Below are 22,731 nucleotides of genomic sequence, written 5' to 3'. Positions count from 1 at the left end.
CAATATTGTTCCTCTGATACTCTTAAGAAATGTTTTTTCCTGAGGAAAATAGTTACCATCTTCTTTGTAAAATACACTTGTTTATTATTTAAAGAGCAATGTGGAAAAGGAAAAGAAAAGACCATCAACATCAAGATATCAAGTCTGGAACCATCGGAAACTTTTCAGAGTATTTCTGTTTTGTTTCTAAAACAAAGCTATGAGAAAATATCACAGGGGAATAAATGCAATGGACATTTTATAAATTAAAAAAATATATATAACCGGCCAATTCTTGAGGACTAAAATAGATCTAGACCCACTGCCCGTCTACAATTACACTCTCCTTATTCGTGTAGCTCTGTTTTCATCTAGGCTGATTTGGAATTGTAGGATTATGTATAAAGCTCTAACATTTATTTTTCGAAGCTTACATGTCCAGTTTAAGAAAAGCTCAGTTGGTAGTGCAGGCAGGATGTCATAGGCAAGTATTTAGCCCGCCTCCACCATCTCCCAGCTTCCTCTCTCAAGGCTGTGGGATAAACACTGCAGGGATCTGCTGTATGAAACCACAGCTTTCATCCTTCCTCTGTGATTTCTCCGGCTCTTAAAATCCAGACTTTCAACTTATGTACTGAATAACGAACTTGTTTAACATTTGTTCTGTTACCTTGTATTTAATTTTTGATACAAAATCTTCTCAATGAAACTGAAAAGAAAAATTTTTTAAGTATCTTCCTTGCTTCACTAAAAAAAAAAAAAAAAAAAAAAAAAAAACCTCATTGCCTAGACCAGTGCTTTACATATTACAATGATTCAACAATTACTTTTAAGATCATATGATTTAGGAGGGGATGACCGGCCCCATCAGTTCATGGCAAACAGATGGGGAAACAGTGGAAACAATGGCAAACTTTGTTTTCTGGGCTCCAAAATCACTGCAGATGGTGACTGCAGTCATGAAATTAAAAGACGCTTACTCTTTGGAAGGAAAGTTATGACCAACCTAGACAGCATATTAAAAAGCAGAGAAATTACTTTACCAACAAAGGTCCATCTAGTCAAAGCTATGGTTTTTCCAGTAGTCATGTATGGATGTGAGAGTTGGACTATAAGGAAAGCTGAACACCGAAGAATTGATGCTTTTGAACTGTGGTGTTGAAGACTCTTGAGAGTCCCGTGACTCCAAGGAGATCCAACCAGTCCATCCTTAAGGAAATCAGTCCTGAATATTCATTGGAAGGACTGATGCTGAAGCTGAAACTCCAATACTTTGGCCACCTGATGCAAAGACCTGACTCATATGAAAAGTGCCTGATGCTGGGAAAGATTGAAGGCGGGAGAATAAGGGGACAACAGAAGATGAGATGGTTGGATGGCATCACCAACTCAACGGACATAAGTTTGAGTAAACTCTGGGAGTTGGTGATGGACAGGGAGGCCTGGCGTGCTGCAGTCCATGGGGTCGCAAAGAGTCAGACACAACTGAGCAACTGAACTGAACTGAGAAAACTTTTAAATGAGCAGCTCAAGTCATGTAGCCTAAGTTTTGGAAAACATTTACTTTTGTATACTGCACTTAGATTTACACATTTGATTCCATTAATGCTTTACTTTATGATTTTCGGCATGCAACAAATCTCTCTGACTCATCAAAATATTTATATTATAAATATCTCATAAAATTAGCTGATATGTTTTGAAGTTTTTCAGGTTTCTTTTAAAAGAAGATATAAACAGTTAGATAGCTAGCTAAAAATGCTCCTTTATCACACTGCAAACAAAAAAATCCTTACCATAAATACTTTATTATGGCTATTACATTTGCCCTGAAGAATTATGTCATCAAGTACGATAAGATAAACTCAAGATGATAAAAACAGAGGAGAATAAAAGCTATGATCCTAAATTAGATTTCTACTTAATAACCGGAGTCGGCATTCAACCAAGAGAAAACAGGTGTCAGCCTAACCTGACATTATTGGATATAATCTCCACCTCAGATCAATATGAACATTTTCTAGAACTTGCGTTATTTCACAGTGTCCTGGCTTCTACCTCACTGATGCAGCCACTATAAAACAAAGCACTCATCTCCACACACCACAACAAGCAATACTTCAAGAGAGCGTAGTATTTCAGGAATAGATCAGCTGAGCTACAGAGAAAGAGCTGAGTTTCCCTGCTGCTGCTGCTAAGTCGCTTCAGGCGTGCCTGACTCTGTGCGACCCATAGACAGCAGCCCACCAGGCTCCCCTGTCCACAGGGCTCACCAGGCAAGAATACTGGAGCGGGTTGTCACTTCCTCCTCCTGAGTTTCCCTACTCTTCTTTACTAAACATAAAAGAACCATCTAGTTATAGTAATAACTAATGCACATGACAAAATTTAAAAATGGACATGACAAAATTTAAAAATGGATCCAAGTGCCCAGGTCTGAAAAATCCAGTGTTAAGCCTAAAAGAAATTTAACAGCAGCTCTAAAAATTCACACACTTGCTGCAAATGTTTTCATGAGGCTTCTTGACTCACCCAGATTCACATGAACCATGCTCCTGTGGCTCATATCCCTGGAAAACATTTCTTCACGTTTACTGGATGTATCACTCCGAATACATTACAAAGGGCAGACTCTGACCCCTCTTCCTCCCCACCCCCACCTGCTCCCTTTCTTCTCTTTTTTTTCCCAACTTAAAAAAAGTCTGCCGGCAGAGTGGTTTCAACACAACTTTGAAGAGCCACCAGAATATAGCCAGTTCTCCTTGTCTCCACCTTCAAGCCCTGCTTCTACGTGCTCACATCAGGGAACGTCCCTCCCCCAAATCAAAAGTAATCTAAACATTTACTGCAGCAGCTCAAGAAAACAATGAGGCGGAAGAAAGAGAGTGCAGTCATCGTCCACAGTGGAATTCTAAAAAACCCTCACGCCTAGGTTTCAATTTCAGATTCGCCAAGTTTTAGTTATGTGACTTTGGCCAAGTTCCCTGAATGTCCTGTATCTCAGTTTCATCTTCTGTACGCGGGAATAAAATAATGACCACTTCCTCTGGTTGTGACAAAGATTTAAAAGAATTAACAGGCATCGAGTCCTCTGAACAGTTTCCACAGGATAAGCTGTTATTTCCCAAGTCCTACCCATGTTGTTCCTCAAACCATTTTATTATACAGCCTAGACTGGCTCTTTTCTCTCCCTTGACCCCTTTACTTTTCGTCTTCATTCATTTTCTCTAGCCAATAGTTCTGTGACCTTTCCCAAATAAATTCGTTTAGCTTCGTCTAGCATTTCCAGTCTGCTCCCTACCACCACCACCCTTTGCCCATTAACCCCACTGTCTTAGAAGGGAGTATACAGAGAGGGTAAGGTTGTAAACATTTATCCTCTATGACTTAAAAAAAATTATATCACAGAAGATTTAGGAATATCTATGATCTTGACTTCCAAAAAGGCATCGCACTATTATACTTACGATTGCAACACTAATGAACTCCTGAAAATGCTTAATTACTTGAAAGATTTCACAAGAAGAGAGGCAGATGAAGTGATTACATATTTTACTGAATCTTAAAAATCTTCCTGAATATTCTGGACTATGTTGTAGTTCAGACTCTAGTATTCAGTATTCAATTGTTCCTTTCAATCAGCTCTCCAGAGCCGGTACCTTAAGAAACTGGGGCCACTGAAAGGTGCCAGGGCATTTAATAAACAATCAATAATCATATTTCATCTTTGGTTCCTTGGTAATTAGGTGGAGTCAGTGTCCGCTTACTCCATACAACTGCACTAACACAAAGAGAAGAAACCAAATTTACTTCGCCTCATTTATGAGCAAAAACAATGAAAAGTATCTTTCTTTGAAGCTTAAGGTTTGTTAGAGGGTGAACAGACCAGTCAGGGACTGTGCTGGCCGTCATTTGATCCCAGCTGCCTGGTTATTATGTGACCGATGACCTCTCCATCCTTTTTTTCTCATGAAAGTTCCATGTCTCCTCTAAACAAATGACAGTTGACATTTATTGATCACTTCCCGTGTGCCAGGAATTATGTCAAGCCCTTTGCATGAACAAACACATTTAATCTTTACAACAACCCTGTCCTTTTACCAACGTCCGTTTACAACCCTCATTCAGCAGATGAGGAAACTGAAGGGCCAAGGGATTAACCAATTCCATCCCGGTTTCTCATCAAGTAAGTGTTGAAGACGGGATTCAAGCCCAGAGCAAGCATAACAAGTACTGCCCAAAGCCCTGCTGGGGCTCTCCCATTGTGATTTAAAAAGCTTCATGGGAGAAAGAGCAGTTTTCTATTGTATGTACACAACAGCAAATGTTGCCCCCAGTTTGTTTATGTAGCTATAAATCTAAAGATAATTTTGGAATCCATACAGTTCATCTTCTTAGTGTTCTTGGTCGGCTAAATGGCTTTTTATACCACAACCAAACTGAGAGTATGACTGTTTTTCCTGACTGTTTCTCTTCATTCCTTTTTTTCTGAAGAAATAATTCTCACAGGAAATAATTTCAAACCCAGCAGTGTGAGCGTGGGAGGAGAGGACAAAGAATGGGGAGGGTCAGCAAGATGTTTAAAAAGCTGTGTTTGGAAACCTTCCCATCAGTAAAGTTACTAAGACGCCAGTGAAGTCACTGAAAATGTTTTATCTCATGAAATGTTCTGTGTGAATAAGCTTTTGTGAAAACCAGTGAAGAGCTCAGTCTTCTCATCAAATCATCGCAGGGTAAAACGGAGACAGCAGGGGAGGAAGAAGAGGCCTGGAGGCAGGCAATGCTGAGAATGCCGAACGATGCTGCAGGAATCTTAGGGGGAGCTCTGGAGAGTCGCAATCGGGGGACCTGTGGCTGAGCCCACTTTACTCAGGTCTGTAAGTGAGCAGATGGCCTGTGACTGTGAGCAAGGTTATTTATTCATGCAATCAAATTTAAGCGCTAAAACTTTTAAAAATTGACACCAACACGTCTTGCCTGGGATGTGAAGCAACTAGAACTCGCATACACATCAACGGTAGAAAAGCATACGGCACAGTCACTTTGGAAAGGACTTTGGAAATTTCTGATAGAATTCAACAAACACCCAACACACGACCTGGAAATACCCCTCGTATATATTTATCCAAGAGAAGCGAAAGTATGTCCACAAAAAGACCGGTATGCAAACATCAACAGAGTGTCTTCTCCTCACAGACAAACACTGGAAACAACTCAGAAGCCTACCAACGGATGAATGGGTGATCAAATTGTGGCACACCCACACCATGGAATAACCACTCAGCAGTAACAGAGGAACACACTACTCACACACGCAAGAGCAGGGATGAATCACAAGCATGACACTAAGCGAAAGAAGGCAGACACGCAAGACTCCATACGGCGTGACTCCGCTTACGTGATGCGTATGACATTCTAGAGAAGGCAAGACACCAGCGACAGAAAACGGGTCAGGGCTGCCGGCAGCTGGGGGTTGAGGGAGGAGAAGATAACTACAGGGAGTGCAGCGAAGTGTCTGAGGGGACGGAAATGCTTTGCACCTTTTGAAAATTTTATTAGTGTTGTTATTAATTTGGCTGCACTGGGATCTTCAGCTGTAGCACGCGGGATCTAGTTCCCTGACCGAGGATCGAACCCCAGCCCCCTGCACTGGGAGGGCAGTCTTAGGCACTGGACCACCAGGGAAGTCCCAGATGCTTTGTATCTTGATGACAGTGGTAGTTGCAGGACTGTACATGCACCTCTTAAAAACTCATCGAACTATACACTTAAAATGAGTGAATGTGATTACCTAACTGGTACCTCAGTACAGCAGGGGCTTTTGTTACTGTTGTTTTAGTTTAAGCACCCCACTCCAGTACTCTTGCCTGGAAAATCCCATGGACGGAGGAGCCTGGCAGGCTACAGTCCATGAGGTCGCAAAGAGTCGGACTCGACTGAGCGACTTCACTTCCTCACTGGCAGTTACAAAGACAGAAACATGTGTACCCAGAGGATGCTCTCTTGCAGAAAGGCAGTCTCCTCACCCTGGTGATTTTGTTGCATATTCTCATGGATTCCCTCAATCCTCAGTGTTCATGCAACTTAGATGTTTAACCAGAGCCATGATTTTGGCTAAGTCTCTCGACCAGTACAAAGTTGTTTCTCAGGCCATGGTTTTAAAACATACTTATAAACTAAAAGCTGAACATCACCTTCTTAAGTGCACACAATTACATCCTTGGTTTATAATTAGGGCAGCCAGATAAAACATAGGATGTCCAGTCAAATTTAATTTTAGATGAATAACAAATAGTTATTTTAGTATAACTACGTACCCCAATATTGCATAAGATATGCTCTCTATTTCTTTTATCTTGCAATCCAATTAAAGAACACCATTGGTCCATGTATGGTCTTTTCACTTTCATTTATTCATTCACAATTAATTAGCTAATTAATTATTTAATCTTATATATATGTTTTAGCTGCAGGTATTTTTAGTAATCATGGCTGTAACTACCTTAAGAAACCATGTAGCAGCTCTAAGGCACTGAGAAGGTATTTAGAAGACTGAGAAATTGCTGACTTGGGAACCTGTTCATCCAGCTGTGACTGCAGGCCGGGTGTACCCGCATCACCTCAGTGCTTGTGGGACAGACTCACTCAGGGCTCACCTAGACGACTGAACTCAGAACCTGCATTTTAAGATTCGACATGCATGTTCCTGTTTTGGAAGCACGGAGTTAGAGCACTGTATTTTAGCATACGTAGCAGGGATCAAAGGGAAGCTGACTCAAAGCACAGAAACGCATTAGGAGAATATTTTAAAAGTTCAGGCATTACTTCAAGATCTGAATCACGGTACAGTACAGGTACAGGAATAAAACTGAAAGAAAGACACAGAAATGGGAAACACTAATAGAAAAAGAATCTGTGGAACTTGGTAAAAGACTGGATGGGCTGCCCAGGTGGCTCAGTGGTGAAGTACCCACCTGCCAGTGCAGGAGAGGAGATGCAGGTTCCACCATGGGTCAGGAAGGACCCACTCCAGTATTCTTGCCTGGAAAATCTGCAGACAAAGGAGCCTGGCGGGCTATAGTCCATGGGGCTGCAGGAGTCCCACAGGACTTAGTGACTGAACAACAACAACTGTGGTTTTGGTATTTCTAAATGCTCCACTTAGTTAAGTGATTTTAGACATTACGTTTATCACTGTGGATCAAATTGTCAGGTATTAAGTTATCAGATCTTTGAAAAAATAAAATTACAGGAGGTATGGGAGGAAGGAATGCATTTTGTAAAATGTTACAGTGAAGCTCATGACTGACTTTTAAATAATAGGAGTTATAAGTCTGCTATTAAAAATCTGTAAAGGACAGTTAAGAAAATTATCAGACTATAAGAGAAACGTGTTAGCTTGTCCAACAAGGATTTCAGTGTAGATTTTCTCTTTATCAAATGAAGTTAAAGCAACAAGTTAAAATTTGAATGGGAGAGCCTGCCATTGTTGTTCCACATCTGGTATTGCTGTTTACATTCCTTTATTGAGCCTACGTCTTTGTAAGCTTTTTGGCAGGTATGTGTTGAACACTTCAGTTTCATGGTCAAGAAAGGATCAGAGGCCATGGATACTGACAGCTGATTTGTCTGTTTTCTTCTGCTTTTTCCATGACTCTATCTACTGCCTCATCTTGATTTACAAGCAAAGCCTAGAAAGTCTACAAAAATAAGTGTTTTGTAGTTTATCTAGGAATAATACAGAAAATATTGCTGTTATTTTTGGTGAAGAAAATCAATTTTGTATAGTTTATTTCAACCTAAATAAAATGTGAATTTTGTGTAAAAAAAATAAATAAATAAATAAATAAATAAATAAATGCTCCACTGGTGATTCCACTTGCAGCCAAGCTTAAGAACCACAAATAGGAGCTCTTGCAATCTATTTGTTTTCAGGAAGAGAGATGATTTTCAACCCTGGCTACACTTTAGAATTATTTGAGGAGCTTTAAAAATGTATCAGTATCTACACCCTGCCCTTAGAGATTCTGATTTAATTTGTAACTTTTTAGAAGTTCCACAGTTGTTTGTAATGGGCACGCAGGGCTGAGAACACTCAAGTGAAGCATTCAGTTTAAATGATGATTTATTAACTATTTTTTTCAAATAAATGTAAAATGAAGAGAGAATTCAGTATGTACAGAATCCAAACCTTCTAATTAGGTGAAATATAAACCAACCTATTTTCATCTGCTTGTTATAATTTCACAATAAATTTTGCCTGGAGTTAGCTACAATATCCATTTTTTTCAAAACCTCATTTTGAGTAAAAAATAAAATCAGTTGATGACCACTGAGATTGGATAACCATTTATGAAACAAGCATTATTCAAGGGTTCAAAATATAATATGAAATAAATTGATTATAATCACAACCACAATTATATATCTTAGGATAGAGTAAGGTCTTCAGGAAACAGAGATAAAAAAATTGTATGTCTAAAATGTATTTCTAGGTAAAATAATCAGGATACAATTCTATTACTGAAGTCTAAATAAAACACATCAAGCAGAACACTTAAGCACTTTCCAGTTAACTGCACTAAAGCATTATTTCAGAAGTATGAAAAGTAAAAAAAAAATTTTCAAAAAGAAAAATGCTTCCAAATGACCTTTGATAGAATGGAAAACTGGCTTACCTCTTCCCTATGATTCTTAATTGGCATACAAAGAATACTTTGTGTCCTGTAGCCTGTAATTTGGTCAACTTCGGCATTGAATCGAGGATCCTAGTAAGGAAGATGAAATTCAATTTAGTGACTGACTTGTTCAATGACTGATGTCATTTTTCTGATTTATAGGATTAGAGAAATCTAACCTTTGACTTACCTTGTTGCTCTGAATGTTAAATTTTATCACTGTAAAAGGTATCAAATCATATACGTACATATAATCTTTGACAAAGATAAGTTTAAAGTTTTTTAAGGAAGCTAGTGTTCATGAATAAATACAGATGCGAACAAATGTTAAAAAATAAAGAAAATTCAAAAAAGTAACCAATTTAGATAGTTTCACTTGAACTCCAGAAAGAGTGACAACTCTCTTCTTCTGTAATAAAATTTGCCTATTCCCATCTCATTGATTCTTCTGAAAAAGAAAAGCATCTCTGGTCTGAAGTTTTTTCCCATAAAACCCACCACCTCCAAAATGACCTTTGCAATACTGATGTTACTTCCCTTTAACGACCGACCTTGTTCTGTGAATAGAGGAGCAAGATGGGCTAGTACACGGGGCCACAGAGAGCTGGACAAGACTGACCATAACACGACAGCAACAAACGACTGTGTATCTATTACCTCAGGATTCTGTATTTCTATCTCAGATGTTCATAAGAATTAAAATCTTTTTTTATTTAATACAAGTGCATGGTCTTCATCAAACTATAAACAACTCCTTAATCTTCTGAATCTCTTTCCCCTTTCACAAAGTACGTCCTTGCACATCCAATAATCACAAAGGGCTTTTGAAATGTGTAAAAGTTCAAAATGTGGGTTAAAGAAAAAAAGATGCAGGCTATTTTCCATTAAATCAGATTAAGAAGATTAAAGGTAGGCTGTAAACTCCATGAGGGGCCTTTATTGGTTCATTGCTGTATTCCCAAGATCAACTCAGGAACTCAAAACCATTTGTTAAATAAATGAAGCAATTCATTACAACTGATACCACAGTTATCCAATGTGATCATTTTTAGCTTACTATAGCCTGAAACAAATCTTGTAGAGGTAGGAGGATAAACTCAAGGAATGGACAGATACTAGCATATGAGATACAATTAGAACGGAAGCAAACCTACCAGAATATAAATATCTGAATGAATATTGTTCCCTTCAAAGCAACAGCCTTGGGAACTTACATACTCAACCTAATAATAGAATTATTGTTGTAAAAATTCTGCTTTTGGAATTCCCTTTGGAAAATATGGAGTAGTCACACTGGAAAAATCCTCATCTCTGAAGGTCATTTCTTTTTTTTTTTTTTTTTTAATTAGTCTAATGTCACGCAAAGCCAAAGCTGTGAATGAAGTAAATGATTACACTAAATTCCATCAAACAAGGGTCAGAAATGAGGTCAATTTTCCCATTTAGAGGGCCGAACTTGGCCTTAAAGACAAACTTTCAAAAGAAAAGTTACAAAATGGTGGCAAATCAACGTAAACATTTTATATTACAAATGAACACTATTGCATTTTAATTTTTCTGCAAACACGGTCAAAGTTGTATTGAAAAGACAGAGAAAATCTTGCCTGAATGTTTCCAAAAAACAGTTTTAAATAACATGCTATATTGCAAGGTATCTAAAGAAAGCAGACAGGCTACTGATATGGATGAATTAAAAGAAGTTAAACATTATGAATTTATACAGGGAATTATTCCATAAGCTAATAATCAAAATATGAATGGAAATGCATCCTCAGCAATTATTTTGTTAATGAATATCTGAATTACAAGACCAATTTATAAAGAAGAGGGTTAAACCCAGCTATCTAATCAAAGCAAGAGTTTGAAATGTATAGGACTTCCACAGATTTTTGTGTATACTGGAAGTTTAAAATAAACAGCAACCTTGGATTTCCCTCTTCTGTGAAAGAAGTAGGAGTAATGTCTGCCTCAAAATCACTGTAAAGAATCTTGGCATCTCAAAGAATTTGCCTTTAACAATGCACCAGTGCAAGGGCTACAAACACAGAGAACTTCTAACGCTTCTAGGTCCAGGAACCACGGAAAGAAAAATGGAGCACTACTATTACTATTGTTATTTCTTTCACTGTGGATGAGAACATGACAGTGGGGGGGGAAAAAAAAACCACAAAGCTTAAATATCCATCTCCTATAAAAAACAACTATTAGCAGACTTGTCCTCCTGCTGGAAAATATCTGACCAGATCAAATAACTGAGATAGCTAAACCATACACAGTGCAGAGGAGAACGCAGATGGCTGCACTGCAGTAATCTCGCTCCTCCAGGCAGCACTCTTCCCACCACGGAGAAGGCAGGTGGTCCCCAAAGCAGCCACGGTTCCAAATGGAGCTGAATTCAGGGCTTCTAAAGTGCTTTACAAATAACTGATGAAAGAAGAGAAGGGAAGGGCAAGGGAGAAAGGGAAAGATACACCCAACTGAAAGCAGAGTTCCAGAGAAGAGCAAGAAGAGACAGGAAGGCCTTCTTAACCGAACAATGCAAAGAAATAGCAGAAAACAACAGAATGGGAAAGACTAGAGAGCTCTTCAAAAAAACTGGATATATCAAGAGAACATTTCATGAGAAGATGGACACGAGGGACAGAAGCGGTATGGACCTAACAGAAGCTGAACAGTTTAACAAGAGGTGGCAAGAATACACAGAACTGTACCGGAAAGGTCTTAATGACCCAGATAACCATGATGGTGTGATCACTCACCTAGAGCCAGACATCCTGGAGTGTGAAGTCAAGAGGGCCTTAGGAAGCATCACCATGAATAAAGCTAGTGGAGGTGAAGGAATTCCATCTGAGCGGTTTCAAATCGTAAAAGGTGATGCTGTTAAAGTGCCACACTCAGATCAGCAAATTTAGAAAACTCAGCAGTGGCCACAGGACTAGAAAACATGTTTTCATTCCAATTCCAAAGAAAGGCAATGCTAAAGAATTTTCAAGGTCAGCCGAGTCGCTCAGTCCTATCTGACTCTTGCAACCCCATGGACTGCAGCATACCAAGCCTCCCTGTCCATCACCAATTCCCAGAGTTTACTCAAACTTATGTCCATTGAGTCAATGACACCATCCAACCATCTCATCCTCTGTCATCCCCTTTTCCTCCAGCCTTCAATCTTTTCCAGCATCAGCGTCTTTTTTAAGGACTCAGTTCTTTGCATCAGGCTTCAGCTTCAGCATCAGTCCTTCCAATGGATATCCAGGACTGATTTCCTTTAGGACCAACCACTTTGATCTCCTTGCAGTCAAGGGACTCTCAAGAGTCTTCTCCAGCACCACAGTTCAAAAGCATCAGTTCTTTGGCGCTCAGCTTTCTTCATGGTCCAGCTCTCAATCTCTAAACTGCCATACAGCTGTGCTTCCCTCATAGCTCAGTCAGTAAAGAATTTGCCTGCCATGCAGGAGACCTGGGTTTGATTCCTGGGTCAGGAAGATCCCTTTGAGAAGAAAATGGCAGTCCACTCCAGTATTCTTGCCTGGAAAATCCCATGAACAGAGGAGCCTGGCAGGCTACAGTCCAAGGGGTCGAAAGAGTCAGACACGACTTAGCGACTAAACCACCACCACAGTTGTGCTCATTTCACGTGCTGGCAGGGTTATGCTCAAAATCCTTCAAGCTAGGTTTCAGCAGTACATGAACCAAAAATTACTTCCAAATGTACAAGCTGGGTTTAGAAAAGTCAAATGAACCAGAGATCAAATTGCCAATATTTCTTTGATCACAGAGAAAGGAAGGGAATTCCAGAAAGAAAAAAAACATTTGTTTGACTATGCTTCTTTGACTATGTTAAAGCCTTTGACTGTGTGGATTACAACAAACTGGAAGATTCTGAAAGAGATGGGAATACCAGACCACTTTACCTGTTTCCCGAGAAACCTGTATGCAGGTTAACAAACAACAGTTGGAACCAGACATGGAATAAATGACTGGTTCAAAACCGGGAAAGAAGTGTGACAAGGCTGTATATTGTCACCCTTAAATTGAATTAAATTCAATTGATTTGTAGCAATTTAATAAAAATTGCTAAGTTTTATTTAACTTAAGGAGATCCAACCAGTCCATCCTAAAGGAGATCAGTCTTGAGTGTTCACTGGAAGGACTGATGTTGAAGCTGAAACTCCAATACTTTGGCCACCTCATGCGAAGAACTGACTCATTTGAAAAGACCCTCATGCTGGGAAAGATTGACGGCGGGAGGAGAAGGGGACAACAGAGGATGAGATGGTTGGATGGCATCACCGACTCAATGGACATGAGTTTGGGTGGACTCTGGGAGTTGGTGATGGACAGGGAGGCCTGGCGTGCTGTGGCCCATGGGGTCACAAAGAGTTGGACATGACTGAGCGACGAAATGTATGCAGAGTACATAATGCAAAATGCTGGGCTGGATTTTTGAATCATATGCTGGACTCAAGATTGCTGGGAGAAATATCAACAACCTCAGAAATGCAGATGATACCACTCTAATGGCAGAAAGTGAAGAGGACCTAAAGAGCCTCTTGATGAGGCTGAGAGAGGAGAGTGAAAAAGCTGGCTTGAAATGCAACATTCAAAAGACTAAGGTCATGGCATCCAATCCCACCACTTCATGGCAAATAGAAGGAAAAAGTAGAGGCAGCGACAGATTTTATTTTCTTGGGCTCCAAAATCACTGTGGACAGGAACTGCAGCCATGAAATCAAGACGCTTGCTCCTTGCAAGGAAACCTATGACAAACCTAGACAGTGTATTAAAAAGCAGAGACATCACTTTGCTGACAAATATCTGTCTAGTCAAAGCTATGGTTTTTCCAGTGGTCATGTACAGCTGTGAGAGTTGGACCAGAAAGAAGGCTGAGCACTGAAGAATTGATGCTTCATTACTGTGGTGCTGGAGAAGACTCTTGAGCATCCCTTGGACAGCAAGGAGATCCAACCAGCCAGACCTGAAGGAGACCAGCCCTGGATATTCGCTGGAAGGATGAATGCTGAAGCTGAGGCTCCAGCAGTCTGGGCACCTGACACAAAGCCCCTCGTTGGAAAAGGCCCTGATGCTGGGAAGGACTGAAGGCAGAAGGAGAAGGGGCAGCAGAGGCTGAGACGGCCAGACAGCACCACAGACTCAGGGGACTGAATCTGAGCGAACTCCAGGACACAGTGGAGGACAGGGGACTCTGGCACGCTGCAGTTCATGCAGTCGCAGAGAGTCACACAAGACTTAGAGACTGAACACCAGCAATAACAAAAGGGCTGGGATGTACGAGGCAAAGTACCTGATAAGACAGGCTGTGCTGTGGGTGGGGCAGGGCATAAAGGAGGAGCGGCAGAAGACAGTGGCTAGCCAGGTGGAACATGTACTTGGGAAGACTCTTAAGAGAACAAGCAAAAATTACCTGTGGAAAGCTGAACGTGGAATAGTGCTACCAATTATAAAAATGTTTGAAGACACTGGGGTCCCACCCATCAGAGGTACCTTCCAATAATTTCACTGCCTGCAAGAATAAAGGTCAGCCCTGTTTTAAAAGACAATATAATCCAATGACTTTCAACAAATAGTCACAATGTCCAGCCTACAATAAACATAGTCACAACAAATGAAGAAATAGGAAACTGCAACCCATAGTGAAGAAAAAGAACAGTCAATAAAAAATGACTCCAGGATGATTCAGATATTGGAATTAACAACAAGGACTTCAAAGAAGCTATTATAAATGTACTTAAAAACTTAAAAATATGGTAATAATGAACAGATGAGAATCTCTGCAAAGAAAGAAAGTCTTTTTAAAAAGCCTGATGGAAATTCCAGAACTGAGAAGTACAAAGTCTAAAATGAAGAGTCCAGATTTAACAGCAGATTGGATGAGTCAGTAGAAGGTGGACTGAGTCTGAAGGTAGACTGAGAAAGCACCTAATCAAAAAGACAGAGGAAAAAACAGAGACTACAAGAAGTTAACAGAGCCTCAGTGTTCTCTGGGACAACATTAAATGGTCTAACAGATATACAAGTGGAGTCCAAAGGGAAGAAAATGGGGCTGAAAAAGAATATTTAAACACATGACCAAAAATCCCCTAAAGTCAGTGAAAACCTTAAACATATACACATAGTGTGGAAATGATACATAACATGAAACATGGAAGAAATGAAGGCTGGCTGACTTCTCATAGGAAAAGTGAAAACCAGAAAAAAGTGGGAAAACAGTTTAAATATTGAAAAAAAAAAACACTACTGTTAACCGAGAAGTATCTTTGCAATAAAGATATCTTTCAAGATTATAGGCAAAATGATGGTTTAAACAAAATCAGAGAATTTGTCACCATCAGACCAATACTAAAGAAATACTAATGAAAGTTCTACAGCCTGAAGAAACAGATTCTACGGAAAGGAATAAAGAGCTTGGAACTTGGCCTGCACACAAGCACAAATATATCAACAATAAGGAAATGGACCCAAAAAGATACTGCTGAGATTTATGTCCACGAGTGTCCTGCCAACATTTCTCTCTAGGAGTTTTATGGTAACAGGTCTTACACTTAGGTCTTTAATCCATTTTGAGTTTATTTTTGTGTATGGTGTTGTAGAATGTTCTAATTTCATTCTTTCACACGTAGCTATCTATTTTCCCAGCACCACTTACTGAAGAGACTGTCTTTTGTCCAGTGTATTCCTGCCTCTTTTGTTGTAGAATGGAATATTACTCGGTCACGAAAAAGAATGAAATAATGTCATTTGCACAATGTGGATGGATCTAAGATTATCACACTAAATGAAGTAAGCCAGACAGAGAAAGGTAATCATGACACTGCTTATATGTGGAAGCTTTAAAAAAACCAAAAAGACACAAATTAACTATTTGCAAAACAGAAATAGATCTATACACACAGAAAACAAACTTATGGTTATCAAAGGGGAAAATGGGGCAATAAATTAGGTGTTTGGGATTAACAAGCTGTATATAAAAAAGATAACCAATAAGGGCCTACTGTAAACCTGGAGAACTATATTCAATATTTTATAATAACCTAAAAGGAAAAAGATCTGCAATATATGTGTATGTGTACATATATATATATATACACACACACACACACATAACTTTACCACTGTGCTATACATCTGAACATGCCACTGTAAATCAAGTATACTTCAGTTAAAAAAAGAAGGAAGCCTGGTTCTTCATTTTTGGAGGAAGAAAACAAAAGGTACCTTGAAGTGTTAGATTGAAATCAGAGGTAAGAATTTATTGTTTATAATATAATGGGTAGCTAGCTATAGGAATAAATAAAATATTAGTGTATGTTAGTCTGTGTATTTTTTCTCTAGCTCTATCTGCTGAAAAACTAGTAGCAATGAGCATGCCTAGTGCCTAGATCTTGGTTTTAGAATACCATCCCTTCCACTGAGAGGAACCAGATTCCCTAGGTCTACGGCAAGGAAAGTGTTAGGTAAGTCTAGAACATCCTGCTAAGTAGTTAAAACTTTCAGCTCCCCCAGAAAGCAAGAAAATGCCAAGAGTGATGTGGGAACATATCAAAAAGACATCGGTTCAGTCACTCAGTTGTGTCCAATTCTTTGCGACCCCATGGACTGCAGAACGCCAGGCCTCCCTGTCCATAACCAACTCCCAGAGTTTACTCAAATCATGTCCGTTGAGTTGGTGATGCCGTCTAACCGTCTCATCTTCTGTCGTCCCCTTATCCTGCCACCTTCAATCTTGCCCAGCATCAGGCACCTTTCATATGAGTCAGCTCTTTGCATCAGGTGGCCAAAGTATTGGAGTTTCAGCTTCAGCATCTGTCCTTCCAATGAATATTCAGGACTGATTTCCTTGACTGATGGACTGGTTGGATCTCCTTGCAGTCCAAGGGACTCTCAACAGTCTTCTGCAACACCACAGTTCAAAAGCATCAATTCTTCAGCGCTCAGTTTTCCTTATTGTCCAACTCTCATATCCATACATGACCACTGGAAAAACCATAGCTTTGACTAGACAGACCTTTATTGGCAAAGTAATGTCTTTGCTTTTTAATGTGCTGTCTAGGTTGGTCATAGCTTTTCTTTCAAGGAGCAAGAGTCTTAATTTCATGGCTGTAGTCACCATCTGCAGTGATTTTGGAACCCCAAAAAATAAAGTCTGTCACTGTTTCCATTGTTTCCCCATCTATTTCCCATGAAATGATGGGGCCAGATGCCATGATCTTCGTCTTCTGAATGTTGAGTTTTAAGCCAACTTTTTCACTCTCTTCTTTCACTTCCATCAAGAGGCTCTTTAGTTCTTTGCTTTATGCCATGAGTGTGGTGTCATCTGCACATCTGAGGTTATTGATATTTCTCCTGGCAATCTTGATTCCAGCCTGTGCTTCATCTAGCCTGGAGTTTTGCATGATGTACTCTGCATATAAGTTAAATAAGCAGGGTGACAATATACAGCCTTGACATACTCCTTTCCCAATTTGGAACCAGTCTGTTGCTTCATATCTGGTTCTAACTGTTGCTTCTTGACCAGCATACAGATTTCTCAGGAGGCAGGTCAAGTAGTCTGGTATTCCCATCTCCTTAAGAATCTTCCACAGTTTGTTGTGATCCACACAGTCAAAGGCTTTGACGTAGTCAATAAAGCAGAAGCAGATGTTTTTCTGGAACTCTCTTGCTTTTTCGATGATCCAATGGATGGATGTTGGCAATTTGATCTCTGGTTCCTCTTTCCTAAATCCAGCTTGAACATCTGGAAGTTCACGATTCATGTATTGTTCAAGCCTAGCTTGGAGAATTTTGAGCATTACTTTGCTAGCATGTGAGAGATGAATGCAATTGTGCAATAGTTTGAACATTCTTTGGCACTGCTTTTCTTTGGTATTTACACAATATCAAAATAAATTCCCTTAAGATATTAATTAATTACAACGGGAAAAGTGTATCTTTGTAGTGAAACACTTAGTGGACACCACTTTAACCCACTTACCAAGTTTAACATAATCAAAAATGTGCTAAAGTAACATCGTGTGCTACCTGGTAACACATGCTAAGAAGGTCTGTGGTATAATTAAAAAAAACATGTTTGGTCTGGCATTAGATCTCTTCAAACCCTTGGAATTACCTGACTGATAGTTTTCTTATATTCATAACAGGCCCCTGCCAAGCATACCTGAGCTCACGCTGATGCAAAGTCTCATGGGGGAGAAGGCCTCAAATAGCTTCAGGACAGGGGCTGGCTGCCAGGAAAACCAGCTGGGTGATTAGAGGGTCAGAACACTCAGCCCTGCCACTGGATAAGGAAGAGGGGCCTGGAGATTGAGTCCAATCAACAATGGTCAATAACTGAATGACCCATCCCTACATACTGAAAAGAAAGTCAGATTGAGGGAACTTTTGGGTAAAGGGGATCTACCATGTGCTGGGATGGTGTTGCCATAGAGGGTGGACAAGGAAGTTTTGTGTCCCCTGCCTCTCACTCCTTGCCCTTTGTATCTCTTCTATTAGGCTATTTCCGAGTGCTATCCTTTATAAACATACAGCTGTAATCTTAAGTGTGGCACTTCCCTGAGTTCTGCGTCATTCCGGCAAATCACTGAACCCGAGTGGGGAACCCTTGCATTTTCAGTCAGCCCAAAACACATGTGGCTAGCCTGGGGCCCTTCTTACGGCTGGCATCTTAAGTGGGGACAACACTGTACAACAGGGTCCCTAACCTCGGGGTCTGCACTCACTCCAGGCAACTAGTGTCAGGACTGAGCTACACCGTGGGACACCCCAGCTGGCGCAGAGGTGAAGAACTGATCGTCGTCTGTAAAGCCAAACGAGGTCGAAAGAACGTTCGTGGTGTTCCTGCCAAAAGCGCCTAACTTGAATCTATTCAAGAAAAACATTCTACAAGATAACTGGCCTGTCTCCTTCCAAAATACATGTCAAGAAAGAGAGAAGCACGGAGAAGCTACTCCAGAATTAATGGAAACAAACAAGATAGGACAAATACGTGCAATATGTAACCTTGAGTTAGAGCCTTGAACAGAGGGGGGAAAAAATCACTGCAAAGGACATTCATGGGGCAACTGACCAAAATTGTCTATGGAATGTTAGCTAAGAGCTTTGTATCAAAAAATTTCCAGATTTTGATAAAAGTATGACAAGTGTGTAAGACAATACTCTTGTTAGGAAATATGTATAGCAGTTGCTTCTCAGCCTTTTAGCTAAGATCAAGTGCAGTATCTGTTCTTATCAGAAAATACATATAGTAAAAATGTCTCCAAATGGCTCAGAAAGAAATAATATGCATGCGTTACTTACATGCATTACACACAGAAAAAGAAACTAATAAAGCAAATGGGGCAAAATATAAACAATTAGAGAATCTGGGTAGAGGGTATATACCCAAGTTTCTGATACTGGTCTTGCAACTTTTCTATAAGCTTGAAATCATATAAAGATAAACATAACAGAAAAGAAAAAAGGAAATAACCAACTAGATTTGCCAAATTATATGCTGGCCTTCTTCCACAAAGTGGAATATCTAAAGATTACTAGAGCATTTAACAAAGATACAGCAGTTCCCAAACTCTGTTCCCTAGGACACAATTACAACATTACAAATGTTTCAAAATTGGTAATTTATTAAAATTAGGACAGTAGCTATTGTTACTTCTTTCTTCTGAAATTCATTTTGGAAGTAATTTTATTCATCAGAAATTGACCTGAGTAGCACCCGAGACCTGCACGATGAGAGATGGTGAAGACGTATTTATCTGAAGAAGGACTGAAGAGGGGGTGCTGAGGCTGCAGCAGGAAGAGCTGCAGCTCGAGGGTAAAGCCCACCTGAGTGGCAATGCGACCCTTCCCCAAGAACCCTCCAATTTCTCTCCCTAAAAATCATGGTGTCCATGCTGAGGCTGCCCCATGGAAACAAGAGACGGGTCTAAGTTTTGCATTCCTGTTGACTTAGGAAATAAAAGGGTTATGTAGACAATATAAATCCTTTGACACAGGAAATCTTGGGAGGCGTAAGGCTTCCACCAGACACAGAACCAGGGCTTCAAGGCAATCTGTAATAGTTAATTTTATGTGTCAACTTGATGGCTAAGGGACGCCCAAACGACTGATAACACGTTATTTCTAGGTGTGTCTGTGAGGGTGTCCCCAGAGGAGACAAACATCTGAATCAGTAGAATGAGTAAAGAAGGTCTTATCAATGCCAGTGGGCATCATCCAATCCCTTGAGTAGGCAGAGGAAAGAAGGACGAATTCGCTCTGTTTGAACTAAGATATCCATATTCTTCTTGCCCTCTTGCAGTCCACCAGAGCTCCCGGCTCTAAAGTTTTTGATTCAAACACAGACCAGAGTTACACCGCTGGCCCCCCTGATTCTTAGGCCTGCAGACTCTGAGTTATACCATCAACCACACCAATCCTGGTTCTCCAGCTTGCAGATGGAAGGCAGACTGTGGAACTTCTAAGCCTCCATACCCAAGTGAGCTTATTCCTACAATAAACCACTTCTTATTTATCTCTATATATCCTACTGGTTCTGTTTCTCTGAAAAGCACTGAGGGATACACAATCTGATCTAAATACTGGATGATGTCTAGTGTTCAAGTATTAGGAAAATTCCAACACATTTATATAAGTTGTTCTGATCATTGTGTCAATGCCTTATTATTATTAAATGCTGTGCCACATTCAAGAAAGCTGCATGAATGATGGCCTGATAGAGGAGGAGACGATGTGTTGACTGGACCTCACTGACATCTGTGGTGTAACTGAAACTCACTGGTCTAAGCTGCGGATCATGTCATGTTTTAAATATGTGAATGTATTATTTTATCAGTAATAAAACAGTTGAATTCCCAAATGTATACCATTCTGTTACAAAGTTTTAAAATGGGAATCAAATGTTGACCATTTCTTAAAATCAATTCATCTAAGAGACTTTTTTCTTCTTAGCTTCAATCTGAACGCTACTTTATCTCACGGCCACTGCTTGGCTTTCTACTGCTGCACTACACCTTCTAAGTATTCTGCAGTCATGTAAGCTGAAGAAATGCTGCTATGCAGTGTCATTTTTACAGATTACATATCTAAGAAATGTGCAGGACTAAGAAAACACAGAACATGCTTTCATATTTTGACCATTTCCACAAAAGGCTATGAGACAGTATTCTGAATACTACTAATTATGAGTGGGCTGAGCAATGAACTGCGTGTGTGCTCAGCTGCTCAGTTGTGCCAACTCTTTGAGACCCCATGGACTAGCCCATCCGGCTCCTCTGTCCATGGACTCTCGCAGGCAAGAATACTAGAGCGGGTTGCCATCCCCTTCTCGGGGATCTTCCTGACCCAGGGACTGGACCCGTGTCTCCTGCATTGGTAGGCAGGTTCTTTGCCACCGAGCCACCAGGGAAGCCAAGTAATGAATTATCCACTAGCCAACTGATTTTCACTGTTAATACCAACGTAAATTACATCACAATCAATCCCACTAATGAAATTCTGTGCCAGGAAGAACTTCTGCAAGGCCACTATAAACGCAGATCGAGGGTGTCAAGGGTGGAGTAGCAACATGAGAAATCCACCAGGCTAAGGGGCTTCACCCTGCTGCTGCTGCTAAGTCGCTTCAGTCGTGTCCGACTCTGTGCGACCCCATAGATGGCAGCCCACCAGGCTCCCCCGTCCCTGGAATTCTCCAGGCAAGAACACTGGAGTGGGTTGCCATTTCCTTCTCCAATGCATGAAAGTGAAAAGAGAAAGTGAAGTCGCTCAGTCGTGTCCGACTCTTAGTGACCCCATGGACTGCAGCCTTCCAGGCTCCTCCGTCCATGGGATTTTCCAGGCAAGAGTACTGGAGTGGGGTGCCATCGCCTTCTCCGGGGCTTCACCCTGGGGCACTGCAAATCAAGGGCACTGGGCCTATTTTAGGCAAGAATTAAATTACCGCTCACTGCAAAACAAAAATTACACAATATTATTGGGTTGGCCAAAAAGTTCTTTCAGACTTTATGTAACAGCTTATGAAAAACTCAGACTTTTTCAGCAACCCCAAAACTCTAAAGATGGTAAAGAAATTAAATAAAATTGATATCAGTGAAGAAATCCTCAGTGCTGGTGAAGTTTAAGACAAGGCAGACAAATGAAGGCTTTCTCAGCAAAACTGAAGCAGATTTATGGCCCTCCTCTACCACTGCCACCTAAGACGGAAGGGGATTCAGCCAATTTGGCAGCTGTGCCCTTACTACCCCTCTTGGCATCTGCTACGGTGTGCCGTTATTTACAGAGCTCAAAGAGGTCATGGAGATGGCTCCGTGAAAAACCAAAATTGAAAACACTGCTGGTCTAGAGTGGATTCTGAAAGCTATCTCAGGATTTAACATATGTGAACTATCACATATCTCCTCAGACCCCTACCCTCAGAATTCCTCACCAGTCACCACTATTTACTGACCCAACTTCAAAACCTGAGGCATCTCCAACTTTTCTTCTCACCTCCATCTCCTACTAGCTTCCAAGTCTGGCAGATTCAACTGCTTCTGCAATCCATTTCCTCCTCTTGATCTCGAAGGCCAGTGCCCTGGTTTAGGTCCTTACTTCCTCAGCCTATTAAAATAGCCTCTCCTACCAGTTCCCAGTATTTTTCCACCTAATTCACTTTATGACCACCATAATATTCATCATTCTAAAACAGTCTGAATCACACCAGTCCCCCTTTCAAACCATCTTCAATTATTCCTCATGGCTCTGAATCAAATACATACTCCTCAGCTGGGCATTCAAGACCTCAGTGATCTCCAGTAGCTCCTCAAAATCTACACTATCCCCCACATATATCCACACAAGCACCACATGATCCAACTTCCCATCTTCAAAATTCTCTTTACACCTGGCTCTTACCATGCACACAACTGAATCTACTCAAATCTTACCCATCCTCCAGGGTCTGTGTCAATCATTGCTTCCTCAAAGAAATCTCTCTCCATCTCCCCAGTTACCTGTGATCTTCTACTTCCCTGAACCTAACACATTTTTCCTGGCTCTGTTATGACCTGCTTTCTACTCTACTTAT

At 40.5% G+C, this 22,731-nt stretch overlaps 1 protein-coding gene and 1 pseudogene across 4 annotated transcripts in view; one reads left to right on the top strand and one right to left on the bottom strand.

The window, feature by feature from the left end:
- The window catches only part of PDE5A (phosphodiesterase 5A), a 151,293-nt gene that overhangs the window by 103,401 nt on the left and 25,161 nt on the right, over nucleotides 1-22,731 (bottom strand). For all 4 annotated transcript variants that reach the window (XM_069593386.1, XM_069593388.1, XM_069593387.1 and 1 more), the window contains exon 3: nucleotides 8,658-8,747. In XM_069593386.1, coding sequence (XP_069449487.1) covers nucleotides 8,658-8,747 — 90 coding nt within the window. The remainder of the gene's footprint in view (nucleotides 1-8,657; nucleotides 8,748-22,731) is intronic.
- LOC138443039 (U2 spliceosomal RNA) lies at nucleotides 18,852-18,997 on the top strand (annotated as a pseudogene).

The sequence above is a fragment of the Ovis canadensis genome, chromosome 6, assembly GCF_042477335.2.
Source record: "Ovis canadensis isolate MfBH-ARS-UI-01 breed Bighorn chromosome 6, ARS-UI_OviCan_v2, whole genome shotgun sequence".
NCBI lineage: Eukaryota > Metazoa > Chordata > Mammalia > Artiodactyla > Bovidae > Ovis > Ovis canadensis.
The sequence above is the reverse complement of the archived record's forward strand: the minus strand, read 5'-3'. Positions and strand labels throughout refer to the sequence as shown.